This window comes from Mirounga leonina, unplaced genomic scaffold, assembly GCF_011800145.1.
Source record: "Mirounga leonina isolate KUSES-001 unplaced genomic scaffold, KU_Mleo_1.0 Mir_174, whole genome shotgun sequence".
In the NCBI taxonomy this organism is placed as follows: domain Eukaryota; kingdom Metazoa; phylum Chordata; class Mammalia; order Carnivora; family Phocidae; genus Mirounga; species Mirounga leonina.
The window spans coordinates 45,276,342-45,290,382 of record NW_023270451.1 but is presented as its reverse complement, the minus strand read 5'-3'; the positions used below and the strand labels follow the sequence as shown (position 1 = coordinate 45,290,382).

The 14,041-nt window shown below is 38.4% G+C and overlaps 1 protein-coding gene across 1 annotated transcript in view; it reads right to left on the bottom strand.

Moving 5' to 3' along the window:
- ZNRF2 (zinc and ring finger 2) overlaps positions 1-14,041 on the bottom strand; it is a 91,581-nt gene that overhangs the window by 30,830 nt on the left and 46,710 nt on the right. The window contains exon 2 of the mRNA XM_035020831.1: positions 9,987-10,082. Within this exon, the coding sequence (XP_034876722.1) occupies positions 9,987-10,082 (96 nt within the window). The remainder of the gene's footprint in view (positions 1-9,986; positions 10,083-14,041) is intronic.

The window sequence follows — 14,041 nt, the reverse complement described above, 5'->3', positions numbered from 1 at the left end:
CCCCAAAATGCAGAGCCACTGTGCTAATATTGCCTTCCCTGAAACCAAACCACTCAGTGGCTGGGGAGATGCTACTCAAGGCCAATCCAGGGAAGTATTCTGAATTATCAGGGCTACTGTGACTTAAAGAGCGGAAGAAAAAGCATTTAAAAAAAAAAAAAAGTTATTCAAGTAATAAATGGTCACTGAAAAACTATTCACAAGCATTTCTTCAATAGTCCTCCCTAAAATCTTTCTTGAACTCAACAAAATATTCAGTGACTCTCTGCAAAATCCTTACTCCTCCCTTGTGGGGGGGGGAAATCACATTTCATAATTTTCACATTTTGCAAAGATTCAACATCCCTGGCATTTTGTTTAGAGGAACCAGGTACTCTCTTAACTATCTCTTTACCCCAAATTGAGTCACTCTACTGCTAACCCTCGAGTCACCTGAGACTCCTTGTTGGAGAAGCTTATTATAACTTCAGGCTGACTCACTAGCTGGACCCAGGCAATCTGGAGGCTCCTCACCCCGTCCTCTGTCCTTAAAATTCGCATTCTGCTTCCTTTCCCCACTCCCAGAAGCTGCCTCAAGGATACAGCCTTGAGACAGTTATGTGGTATTGAGAACATCTGGACAATATATGCGACTAAACCTAGTTAGGGCTCTACATAATCTTAAGATTTGGCAGGCAGGGATCTACCAGTATTGCTGCTGCCCAAGATAAGCCTCGTATGTAAATTCCCTTGCTTACAAAAACTGTCACCAACCAGACTGCCTGGCTGGCTCAGTTGAAGGAGCTTGTGACTTTTGATCTCGTGGTTGTGATTTCGAGCCCCACTTTGGGTGGAGAGATTACTTAAGTAAATATTAAAAAAAAAAAAAAAGCTGTCACCTACCAATTTGGACTGGTCTGTCTCTTCCTTTGGTCTCTGGCCTCTCCCTGGTCTCTTCCTGCCCTATGCATAGCAGAGCACTTTCATATCACAGCTGGGAAACTCTGGGGAGCTTTGGAACCAATACTCCTCCCACTCCCCTTTCTAGACTCACTAAGCCCAACTCATCCTCTCTTTGTAATGCCTCTGACATGGCTCTCTTTCTCCTCCAAGTGCTTCATCCAACCACTTCCACATCAAGTACCACACCATTCTCTAAACTGGTCTTTAAAGAAATTATTTTCTTTACAAACATTTTTGCATATGAAAGATCCAAGTTTGAAACAATTCATTTTAAAAACTTCTTTATAAGGCCTCATCTTCGATTCTCTTACTGTTTTCCCTTGCCCCAAACCGGCCTAGTTGTTAATCCTCAACAGGCCCTCCGTTTCTCTCCAAACCTTAACTAATCCTTTCAAGGTCTAGAACAGATCATCTTTTACTATACACTTTTCTATACATATAAAATATTTTGTGCAAGGGCAAAACTGTTGACAGACATGGGCTGAACCCTAGCTTTGCTCTTATAGAGGGAAACCACAAAAAAATGAGAGAACTTTGGAAATGCACTGTATTCATATTAGAATTCCTTGAAAATAAGACTGTCAATACCACACATCTTAACCAAAACGAGAACAGTGACCAGGGAACAAAACCTTTTTCCGTTTGAGGACAAATATTGTCGGTTCACTTGGTCTTTTTAGGGTCTCTGTTGTGTTTCTTTGGATTTCTTAAAATCAGGAAACCTTACTTTGAATGTTAGAATGATTTTTTTTAAAAATGAACATTATGAAAGTGATGCAAGGATAAGGAGAACACAAAAGAGCCAAGACTGATAAATGATATGAAAGATCTACAAAATGAGACAAATCAGGAATTGGTAAATAAAGAAATGTCCTCGGGCGCCTGGGTGGCTCAGTTGGTTAAGCGACTGCCTTCGGCTCAGGTCATGATCCTGGAGTCCCAGGATCGAGTCCCGCATCGGGCTCCCTGCTTGGCAGGGAGCCTGCTTCTCCCTCTGACCCTCCCCCCTCTCATGTGCTCTCTCTCATTCTCTCTCTCTCAAATAAATAAATAAAATCTTTAAAAAAAAAAAAAGAAATGTCCTCATCCTGAAATTTTATTAATGAAATCAGAAATGGAACCTGAAACCTACATCATGCTTTAGAAATCTATCAGAACTTCCTTCTCACTGAACTATGTATTTTAGTTCAATTTCTATTCTACATATCTCCTTTGAAAGAAAGAATGTATCTCCAGAGAAACAGTTATCCACGTGTAGTCACTGTACTTTCCACAGTACTTCTATTAATAGGGAGGATGAAAGGATCTAGGCTTCCACAAGATTAAGCAATCTGCCTGTCAAAATCAGACTTTAGATTTTAGCCGTGTAGGCCACCAAGTTGCTCATAAAAAGCAGGAAGTATTTTTTTAATTAAATTGCAGCTTTAAGTTGTCATATCATATGAGAGCGCATAGTCGAATTACCCCCCCCACACACACTGCTTCTCCATATCTTATACAACTATTACTGCTGTGCAAGACCTTCAGACATCTAATTTGAAATTAAATAACTATGGGCTTTTAAAATAAAATATCAAAGGAATTGCAGATTTGTTAGCATGTTAGGCACCTACTCCAAGTCAAAGGTAGTATCTCTTAGTAAGAACAAGTCTTGTTTACTTAGCACTCACTACTACAAAGACTATGCATGATTTCTCACTTAATTCTTGTAATAAAGCTATTAGAGGCACTACTTCTAGTTCTAAGTTTCTGGGAGAGAAAAACAAGACCAAGGTGGCATAGCTATTAAGTGGTAAAATAAGGATCTGAACTCAGCAAGCTGAACTCAAAGTTAGTACTTTGTTCAAAGTACTGCTGTTCTTAATACTATTTTAAATGCGAATTGGTGCTGCTTTTGAGCAGCTACGTATTAAAAGTAGGGCAGTAAAACCGAATTTAGTGTCTTATAGGCATACAATTTTCATAATGGCATACAATGGATAAGACTGTAACAATGTTTAAGTTTCTTGTATGACCATGCTTGATCCATTGCCTTTATAACGAGAACACATACTAAATTTTAAATTACTACACAAAACAAAAAGCATTTTAGAAATGCTAACACAAGTGGAACAAAGTAAAATATTTTTCAGGTTACTTTAACATTTTTCTCTTTTCATTCGGTACTTGGTTTATGGTATCCTTCGGTATGATTTTATTTTTATTTATACCACTTGGCATTATAATGCTCCTGAAAATCGGAGAATTCCTGTCTTTCAGCAATTCTAGAAGGTTCTCTGCCATTTCCCTTCAAACATTGCCTCTGCCAATTCCATTTCCCATCATACATATGTTGTACCTTTTGTCCCACTAAAGGGACTTTAGTGAGCCCATGCCTTTGGACTGTAAACTTGATAAGTATTTCTCAGGTTTTTTCCTCCCTCACTAGGTGGACCAGGATGGCTAGAGTGGGCTGGAGTTGAGTATTTCCCTTCTCCCAGGTCAGACAGGCTCTGGTTAACTAGTTTCTCTGAAGCAGGCCCTATTAAGAACAGAGTCCTCTGGTATATTTCAAAATTGTCCCTCTCCCCCTCCCCTTACCAGAAGCAGCCATATTTATAATGGGAACCCTGGTCAAACTCCTGGAGGACAATCTTACAAAACTGTGGGGGCCCCAGTGTGACTAGGTCTCCCTGGAGTTTTAAACCCTCAGACTTGTCTGCACTGAGCCTCCAGCAACTCATCAATTACAGTTCAGGTTTATCTACCCTGGCAATGGTTTCCTGCAGTGGTTCCCACTCTTGAGTCTCTGCTAAACCTGAGAGACTGGTCTCTGCAATTACCAAGGGAGAGGGGGCAGTTTGCCCTGTGTCCTCCCATCTCTTATGAATTCAAGAAAAGTTATTGGTTTCTCAGTCTGTTCAGCTTTTTACTTGTTGTTAGGACAGAGTGGCTACTTCCAAATTTCTTACATGTGGAGCTAGAAACCAGAAGTCAACTCCATCTCTTTTTCTGAGATTTCTTACATGTGGAGCTAGAAACCAGAACTCAACTCCATCTCTTTTTCTGAGATTATTTTATATATGGTAGATGCTCTTGTCCCAGGCTCCATACCATGTACCTCTCTCATATTCTCCACCGTTGTTACACTCTGCTTAATTTCCTCAGACCCATCTTATACCTCATTAATTCTCCTTACGTTCTATCTAATTTGCTGTTTAATCTATTTGTTGCGATTTTAATTTCAATGACAGAAGTCTAAAGGGTTCAATTTCTAATTCACCATGTCTTTTTTTTTTTTACTTATTTCCTCTTCATCCTCTTACCACTGTAATGATTTGAAAATAAATTTATAGTTCCAAAGTTCTTGGGGGTGGTAATTCTAATCACATCTGCTCTCACTCCTTGTATATTTTTAATTTTTCATCTCAGATTCACCTTTAATAGATGGTGACTGTATTTTTCTATAGGAATCCCTATAGAATCTGAAGCAGGCCCTATTAAGAACAGAGTCCTCTGGTATATTTCAGGGTTTTAGAACAGTTGTGCTTTTGATCTGCCAGCCTCTTCTAGGATATCATCTATTTTGAAATTTCTGTAATACAGTATACAGTATAAGGGATACTGTAATACAGTATACAGTATAAGGGATACTTTCTACTGCCTTCAATTTCACTGCATTGCCTGACAATTTATGGGACAAAAATAATGACTTTACTTCAATGCTGTCCTATAATAATGTAATCTTTACAAAGTCATTTAAAACTATTAGGAATCCACATTTAAGTTAAAACTCAACCACAGTAACCATCAAGGCAAATAAATGAACAGAGATGTCAAATCACATATAACAGAAACTCCACAAAAGGCAGTTTACACAAACTCAGACAATGATAACTACCTCCTTATTTAAAATCCTGCTTCATGGCTGGCAAATTTTTTTTAGCCTCAATTATAAGAGATATGCCATGTTCAGAAAGCATCCTGTATTCAGAAAGATTAAAACATGTGGAGGGGGTCTTAAAACCAAGAAAATGCAAAGAGCAAGTTTATAACTTAGAATGAGAACCACAACCATCTGGAAAGCCACAGTATCTATAGAAGGAAAAAGTACATTTTTTCTTACAGGGAAAGCCAGGCCACTAGAAGGCTGCTTGTACACACGGGAATCCAAGTCTAAATGCCTGGTGCAATGTATCTTCAACATCTGAGTGAGTCTGTACATTACATTCTCCGGCAGGCTGCACAGAAGGTGGGAGCCTTTTTCCTCACTTCCATTACAAAATGAGTTCCCTTCCAAGTGACTCAATCTTTCTTCAAATTTGTTTACTTTGACAGAGTAATAGTCACATCTTACTCTGTCCACAGAGTCAGGTTTATTCCCGATGATTCTGAAAAGCTCTGCTTTGATTCACTGATAAGTATAATAAACAACTCTTAAGTCACATGTCCTCCAGGTACACATGCACACACACAGTACCAATTGCCAATGAAGCAAAGATTTCTTTAAATACGAACCTGACCGCCCTCAATTGCACTCCTGCGAACTAAAATAAAAACTGAAATTTATAGGACACAAAACAAGCTATCATCTAGTGAACTTTAAAGACCAATAAAATGAAGAGTAAGAATTTGCTAACAATATTTATTTCATCTTTTGGTTTTGGATCTGAAACACTTTAGAAAATGAGGAACAAAAGAAATGAAGAAAGACTCTATGCCCACAAAATTTATATTAAGTTCACAGACTATACAACAATTATTAGGTCCATAAACTAAACAATGAAGCACACAGAAAAGGGTAAAGTATATGAAATAGGCAGTGATGACAGAAAGAAGCAGAAAAATGTTCACCTTTAGCCCACAAGGCTGGTCTACAGCCTGCATAGTTCCGATAAGGATCAAATATGGACTGGTTGCTACATTCTTAAAGGGTCTCATGACTGCTTGTATATGTCACACATAGTTAATATCAAGCTGAATGATAAGCACCAGAGAAATCTTGTGAAAGTAGTTTTATGAGCAGAAATTTGAAGAGAACATTTATGATCTAATACTCCCTGCAAGCTCCCTCCCCCTTGAGCACTAAACATCTGCCCACCAGCTTCACACTGCAGAGTGCAGCTCTTTCTGCCCGCAGGTCCTGTCCCCGTACTACTTAAATAACCTTACTCTGAGTTGCATAGTAAAATGTCTCATGTGTTCTTTCTTAACCCGCACGGCACACTCAGTGATCATGCAACAGACAGGCCCTGACTTAAGGGCAATCATATAGATGAACACTCACTGTGGCACTATGAATTTTTTTCTATCCTGCCAAAACACCACCTGCAGTAGATAACCACTCACATCATTCTGAATCATTCCCTGCCAGACTGCCTTGGGCCTCCTACCTGAACCTCTGCCGAGCCAGCTGCCTCAACCCTGAGAGCTTCCACCTAGCCAATTTTCTTCTTCAGTTACCAAGACTTGAGTATTTGCATATAGTATTACAGGTTAAAGAAAAAAAAAAAAAATCACAGTGAGCTAGTCTGGAAACCAAACCAACATTTAGAGTAACATCTCTGTGAGTATAAATCTGAAACTCTGAATCACCAGTTTATATTTAAATTTCTGAAATTCATTCTATTCTAGAGTTTGACTATACACAAACAATGAATCATGGAACACTACATCAAAAACTAATGATGTAATGTAAGGTGATTAACATAACATAATAAAATAAAATAAAAGAGAGTTTGACTATAAATATATCCAGCCTGAAAAACAAGCCCAACTAATCTCCTTGCTGTGAATATTTACACAGTTAAATTAATATACATTTAACAAATAAACTTCAAAATTTCAGTTCTAGCTAGTTTAGGAAAGGCTGTAAAAGGTAAAATAAGCACCATGCTTAATAAAATTCTCATCTGACTATCAACACAATTTAGAGGCCTCATCTCTCTGATGCATCTCTCTCTCTCTATAGAATCAATTTTTAGGAATTCAAATATGAAGTTATAAGAAGTCCAGGTGACTGAAATGATTCCGTTTCAGAGATTCTCTAACTCAACTTGCTCTAAACTTTGTAGTAATGATTGATGAGATTTGGGAGACTGAAGGGTAACAGAATATGCTACCACAAAATAAGCCTCTTTGGTATAAGGATTATTTTAAGAGAATGAAAAACAACAGAGCCAGGAGAAGCTCTGAAAACACAGTAAACGTTATCCTTTTGTAAGGGTAATTTACATTTATGAAGGAAATCTCGTTTGTAAGAGTGTCTCCCTTTCAGCACCAGGAAGAAAAGGATGACTCTAAATCATAAGAGACTATTACAAGAGAATCTTATCAGTGGAGAAGGCACCTGGACTTAAATATGCATAATAAACCCCTTGTTTACCATGATTTTCCTGGTAACCTCCCATAACTAGCTGCTCCCAACACCACCCTCACTTTATTTGTCTTTAGCGGAAGAAGGTATTTAAACCCACATTCTAAACCATCTCAGAGATTTGCTCCCTTCTCCCAGGGTATCACCCATGTATACAAGACTTAAGCATGTTGAACTTTTGTTGGTTTTTCTCTTATTAATCTGTCTTTTATTAGAGGTCTCAGCCAAGAACTCAGAAGGATAGAACGATTATTTTTTCCCTCCCTACAGGGTTCTGCCCTCAAAACAGCCTGGTGTAAGAATTCCCAGACTAACGGGGAGGCATACTGCCCATCAGCCACCACTCTCTAACCTAAATCAGCCCATCGAAACAACCTTCTTTTACCACAGCTGGCCACTGCCCCATTTTTTTTTTTTTTTTAAAGATTTTATTTATTTATTTGACAGAGAGATACACAGCGAGAGAGGGAACACAAGCAGGGGGAGTGGGAGAGGGAGAAGCAGGCCTCCCGTGGAGCAGGGAGCCGGATGCAGGGCTCGATCCCAGGACCCTGGGATCATGACCTGGGCCAAAGGCAGACGCTTAACGACTGAGCCACCCAGGCGCCCCGCCACTGTCCCATTTTTAAAATTTCAAGAGCCACATATAATTTTTATGAAGAAGCTGTTTTGGCTGCTTGTTTCGAATGTTTATAGTTAATATGTATTTAACAAATTAAAAAGTTTCAGATCTACCTACCATAAAGTAGGTAGCCATTCTTAAAAATATTTGCAACTTTATTTGCTCTTCTCATTAAGTTTACTACTGAATTGGAAGACAACTGAATATTTAAGACCTAAATTCTTGGTTTACAGTGTTCAATAACAAAAATTCAACTTGAGTAAATTTTAAAGATCTAACTGCCTTTATTAATCAATTCATGAATTAGGCAGCATCCTGTCTAGCAAGTAGATGGGAGCTCCAAAGGGCTACAAGAAAGGAAAGGTTTTTAAAGGTAGAGAGGGGGTGGAAAAAAGAAAATTATTAGCGAAGAATCCATTGTTTTAGGCAAGGTCACCCTTCTAAGGGGAACTGAAGGGATCTATCAGATTTCCTAGTGCTGACCAGGAAATTCTCATGTTGACTGGTTAAAGGTTACATTTTGGGGTGGGGGAGGGGGGCTAAAACTGCAGTTAGGTTTTACTGACTTGGTGCCTTGACCTAAGTGACACCATTTTGGGCCTGTGGGTTCCTTTTTAAGAACACTATCCCCAAGCAGAAGGTTACATATTGGTTCCTAAAGATATCTTCAAGACACCAAATATGTGAGCTAGTAAAAAAAACTTTGACTTGAGCACAGTTAAATCAGGAAATTAAAAACTGCTAAATATCAACATTCATAAAGACTGCAGCATACATATATCACACAAAAAGTAAATGTACAGAATACTAAGGCTATGTGCAAATAGAGAGTCAAGGAATTAACATTTGTGCCTTCAAAATTCAAGGCTAGACTCTTAACATTTAAGGGTTTTTATTTTTAAGACACTTGCAATAAACATAATTATTATGGAGAGTAATGAGATAATGGAATACAAATGAGAAACAAGCCCCATCACTTTTACCTCAAATTTTGAGCCTGAGAATGTTTTTTTATTTTTTAAGTAATTGAATTTCAATTATATTATGCAAAGTACCTAATTCAATTTCACAATGCAAAAAGGTTTGGATTTAATCAACAGGTACATTTACTATTCAAAGGAATTGCTACAATCTCCTTTTACTTATTCATTGGGAAATAAATGGGAAAAAAAAGTTCTACTGTCACTACTATGACAGTGTGGCTAAAGCACTACTCTATTAGAGAGAGATTCCTATATCAGTTTGCAAAAAAGCTAGTCAGGGTAAAATGTTTATGTCAATATTAAAGCTACTCCCCACCCCAGCATTTTTGTAAGCCGGGGAGAAATCTCAAATTCTTAACTGAGTGCTACTACATTGATTAATCTCCGGCTGATGCTCGGCTGTAGGATCCATCTGTTTTATTCACTGCTGTATCCCAAGTTCCTAACACTACACCTCATACTCCACAGGTTCTCAAAAGACATTTACTGAAGGGTGCCTGGGTGGCTCTGTGGGTTAAGTGACCAACTCTTGGGTTTTGCCAGAGTCATGATCTCCCGGCACGGGGCTCCACGCTCAGCATGGAGGCTGCCTGTCCCTCTCCCCGCCCTCTGCCCCTTCCCTAAATCATGCACTCTCAAATAAATAAAACCTTTAAAGAAAAAAAAGACATTTGTTGAATGAAGTCAACCTTTCAATTGGCTTCACTGTTTACTGGTCTCTTCCTGCTCCTATTCCTACTTCCTATTTCAAACCAAATATTACATTTGAAAAATCCCTGAAACTCCTTGTAGACTTTTGAAATTTGTCTATTTATGAAATTTTGAAAAAAGCCAGGAATGAACTGTATGATTTTTTTTCAATCTATTTCAAAATGTACCAAGGCTATACTGAAAAATCTGCCCTAAGATTTTAAATGTCTGGAGATTGTGGTCAGGAAAGAATGGTAAAGCCAAAGCACCAGACCTAACTAAAACACCAGTTAGCTCCAGGGTTCCCTGCCTTTTAAATTTTACCTGAAACATAAAATTCATAAAATCTAAGGTAATTCTAATTTAAAATAGCATTTTAAAGCACTGCACTTACCATTATAGGTTATTCTTGGCTTTGTTAAACACATCACAAGATGCAAATCCATTTCATCTGAAGGTACAAATTTTGAGCATACGGGGCACTTAAATCCTAAAAAGTAAAAGAAACCCATTTTACTCAATTATTCTGAATAGCCAATTCCATTTTTTAAAAAAGCATCAAAGACAAAAAGCATTTCAAATTTCAACATTATACTTACAGTAATACACTACTTAATTGCAAGTTAGGTTGCAAAAAGAGTTTTGTAGCTATAATAACTGACTTCAATTAATTTACAAAGACCATCCCACTTCAAATGAAACAAGTACAAATGAGAAGAATTAGGCTCACTACAAAACTCCCATATCTTTTTCTAACGTATGGGTCCAATCATTCTTCTAATTTTTTACATGAACCTGAACTTCTGAATTTGTGGAAATTACCCTTCCCAGCTTAGTAGGGCACAATCTGAGTCACAAGGTTTTACAGCTAGACAGTACCTTAGAAACTATTCTATTCCACTGGTCTTTTAAAAATTATTCTGAAATTGGCAAAATCAGGTCTAAAAGCTAAGACTCCTGTCTTCCAGTAGTGATCTTTCTCTCACACTATACTACGAAAGTCACAATGCAAACCAAAAATGGCATCAAACAGGGCAGATTTCCCAGTCAACTCTGACACTTAAATATTAGTTTCCTACAATAGTCAATCTGTACTATTTGCCTCACGTAGTCTATTACAAATAAAGTGGTATAGTGAAGGAGAGAATAGGCTATATATTCAGCTCTATCCTACTCCCTCACTTACCAGGGGACCTGTCCTACCTATGGTTTCTCGCGGTTGCCCTGCTGCCCTACTTCCCCCTCTCTGATATCCCGAAGCAGACGGAGCAGCACTGGACACCTGACTCAAGATAGCCAATTTATAGTCTGGCTAGGAACAACAAACCAGAAGTGGCACAAAAAGATGGTCTGGGCCAATCTGTTTTTCTTGGAAATATGACAAGAAACAGCAAGAGAGTACACTTGTCAGCTGTAAAGAGCTGAGGCAGAAAGGGCACCTGCAGGTCAGAGAGAGACCAGCGGCTCTGCAAGCTGAACTTGGAAACTAATGGCCAGCAGAGGAAAATGGTTTGCATGGAGATCGAGGAGCAGACGTGCAGAGAGGAGCGGAAGCGCCGTGAGAGATAAAAGCTAGTAAGAAGGTTAGTGAAAGAAACCAGTCCCTAACGCTGCCTCTGAGTCTGACAGCTCTATACTTCCAGCACACGTGTGTTCTTAGAGGCGCTCTCCTCCATTCACTGGGACTTGAAACTCACTGTGACCAAATGTGTCAGACTAGAATCACACTTCATGCAGAACTTTATACAAATCAGGAAAAGGTTCTGGCATGGGCACTTAATCCAGGTATGATTTTGAACACTGTTTTGACATTGTAGTAAATGCATTTTAAAAGAAAGGAAAAAAGGTATGTTTACTTCCCCTTCTTGAAAACCACCAAAATGAAAATGAAGAAAGAGGAAATTCATTTAAAATGAAACTATAAACTAGCTATAATCCCCAAATACCAATATAAGGAAATTTAAGTCAAATGGGGAGAAGACTGAGACTCTCAAGTAGCATTCATATTTCAAGGACCAACCAACAATCTTTTGCTTGGAATTGTAAAAAAAAATTCTTCCCTTTAAGTTAAAAAGGACATAAAAGAGGGAAAGAGGCAACCAATTTTCTAACTATTGATCAGAATCATCTGAGTACAGGCACATCAACTCTAAATTATCAAAGTACAATACTGTGAACTACTGAGAGCTATCCAACTGCTCACAAAGCAGAGCCAAACGAGAGAAAACTTTGTGCAAAGAACCACCTGGATTTCTAGTTAAATACAATAAATTAATGTGTTTCTTTCTCCTCCCATCTAAAATCCACTGAAATGAGAATAAAATAAAAATAAGATGAAGAACTTGAAAGGAGACAGCAGATGAGAAAACAGATATCCCAAGTGCCTGCGGAAGTCAATCAATTCTCACTACCTAATTCTCAAAGGACTCCAAAATCTATACCTCCAAGTGACTTCCCAAGACAATGGTGAGGCATGAGGTTAAAATCTAGATTGATTCAGACTGGAAAAAAAAAAAAAAAAACCCCTAGATCCTCAATCCATGACATATAGCAACTACAAGAAACTACAGTTCCCCAACTATAGCAGGAGAATGAAGGCTAACTATAAAATAAAAGACCCAAAATAGAGTGACTTGAGGACCCCAGGCACAGCAATGGGAAGGGAAGAAAACACAGGAATAAAAGATCTATGTACAGGGGCGCCTGGTTGGCTCAGTCGTTAAGCATCTGCCTTTGGCTCGGGTCATGGTCCCGGGGTCCTGGGATTGACTCCCACATCGGGCTGCCTGCTTGGCGGGAAGCATGCTTCTCCCTCTCCCACTCCCCCTGCTTGTGTTCCCTCTCTTACTGTCTCTCTTGCTGTCTCTGTCAAATAAATAAATCTTAAAAAAAAAAAAAAAAAAAAAAAAAAAAAAAAAAAAAAAAAAAAAAAACTATGTACAGAAAAGGCCCCGTCTGCCAATTTGCTTTACTCTCTTTACCAAGAAACTGGTAGATTCTTCTCTTAAATCAAAAGGTCCCACAGAATAAAACATCAAGACCCTTGTCTGTGGATAAGCCTCAGCCTTAAACAAAAAGCTTCCAATCAGCTTTTCAGGGCCTCGCTCATAAACATAATGCAATAAAAGAAAAAATTTTGCATGGTTAAAACACAACACAGCAGAAGCAAATCCAAAAGACAAAAATATTTAAACATGTATTACAAAAGGACAATATCCTTAATACATAAAGCCAATCTAAAAAGGCTACACACTATACGATTCCAACTATATGACATTCTGGAAAAAAAAAAAAACTATGAAGAAAAAGATCAGTGGTTGTCAGGGGTTGGAGGAAAGGGAAGGATAAATAGGTGAAGTATAGAGTATTTTTATAGCAGTGAAACTATTATGTATTGTAGATATATACCATTACACATTTTTCCAAACCAACAGAATGTACTACAGCAAGATGAACCCTAACATAAACTATGGACCTTGGGTATTAATGATGGGTCAATCTAAGCTCATTAATTGTAGCAAATGTATCACTCTGATGCAGGATGTTGATAGTTGGGGAGGTTGCATATGTGTAGGGATAAGGGTTATATGTGAACTCCTATACTTTCCTTTTAAATTTTGTTGTGAACTAAAAGTGCTCTAAAAATTTATCAGTAAAAAGTTAAAAAAAAAAAATTCTTAAAAACTGTGGAAAATCAAATACCAGTTAGAAAAATGGGCAAAAGTTTTAAACCAGTATTTCACCAAAAAGATATTCAACTGACCTTTAAACAAACGAAAAACTGCACAGTATCAGAACTGAAGAAGCACCTTCCTCTTAAGTTCTTTTTCTTTATTCCCATTTTAGTGGGTTTTAGGAGGGAAGAGAAACACGTATTTAATTCATTTTATTTAACTAGAAAGCCAGGTCAGTTCTTTGTACATACTGTTTTCTCTCCTTAGGCTTTACTTTATTTCTACATTAAGATATCACTACTTACCCCAGATTGGCAAAAACTCAAAAGCTTGACAACATACTGTCGGTGAAGCTGTGAGGAAACAGGTACTTTCATACATTGCTAGTAAGAATGCAAAATTTTACAAGCTCCACGGAGGGCAATTCGGCAATATCTTAACTCGATTATGTATGTCTTTATCTTCTGATCCAGCAATCCCATTTCTAGCTTCTCACCCTGAAGGTATGTCCCCAAAGCACAAAAAACCCATGCACAGATAGAGGATTCTGAGGAGACAGTAGAGCAGGAAGCACGGGCAGAACTGGTCTCCCCACTGAAATAAGGGCACTGGTGGCGTCTGAGGGAACTCTTTTGGAACTCTGGAGGCTATTGAAGGCTTGCAACTTCCAGGGGGAAGACCTGGACAGTACACTGTGGTTAATTTCAGCTCTGAGCACAGTGACAGCCACCCTTCCCACCACACTCCACCCCCAGCCACATGGCAGGCAGCAGTT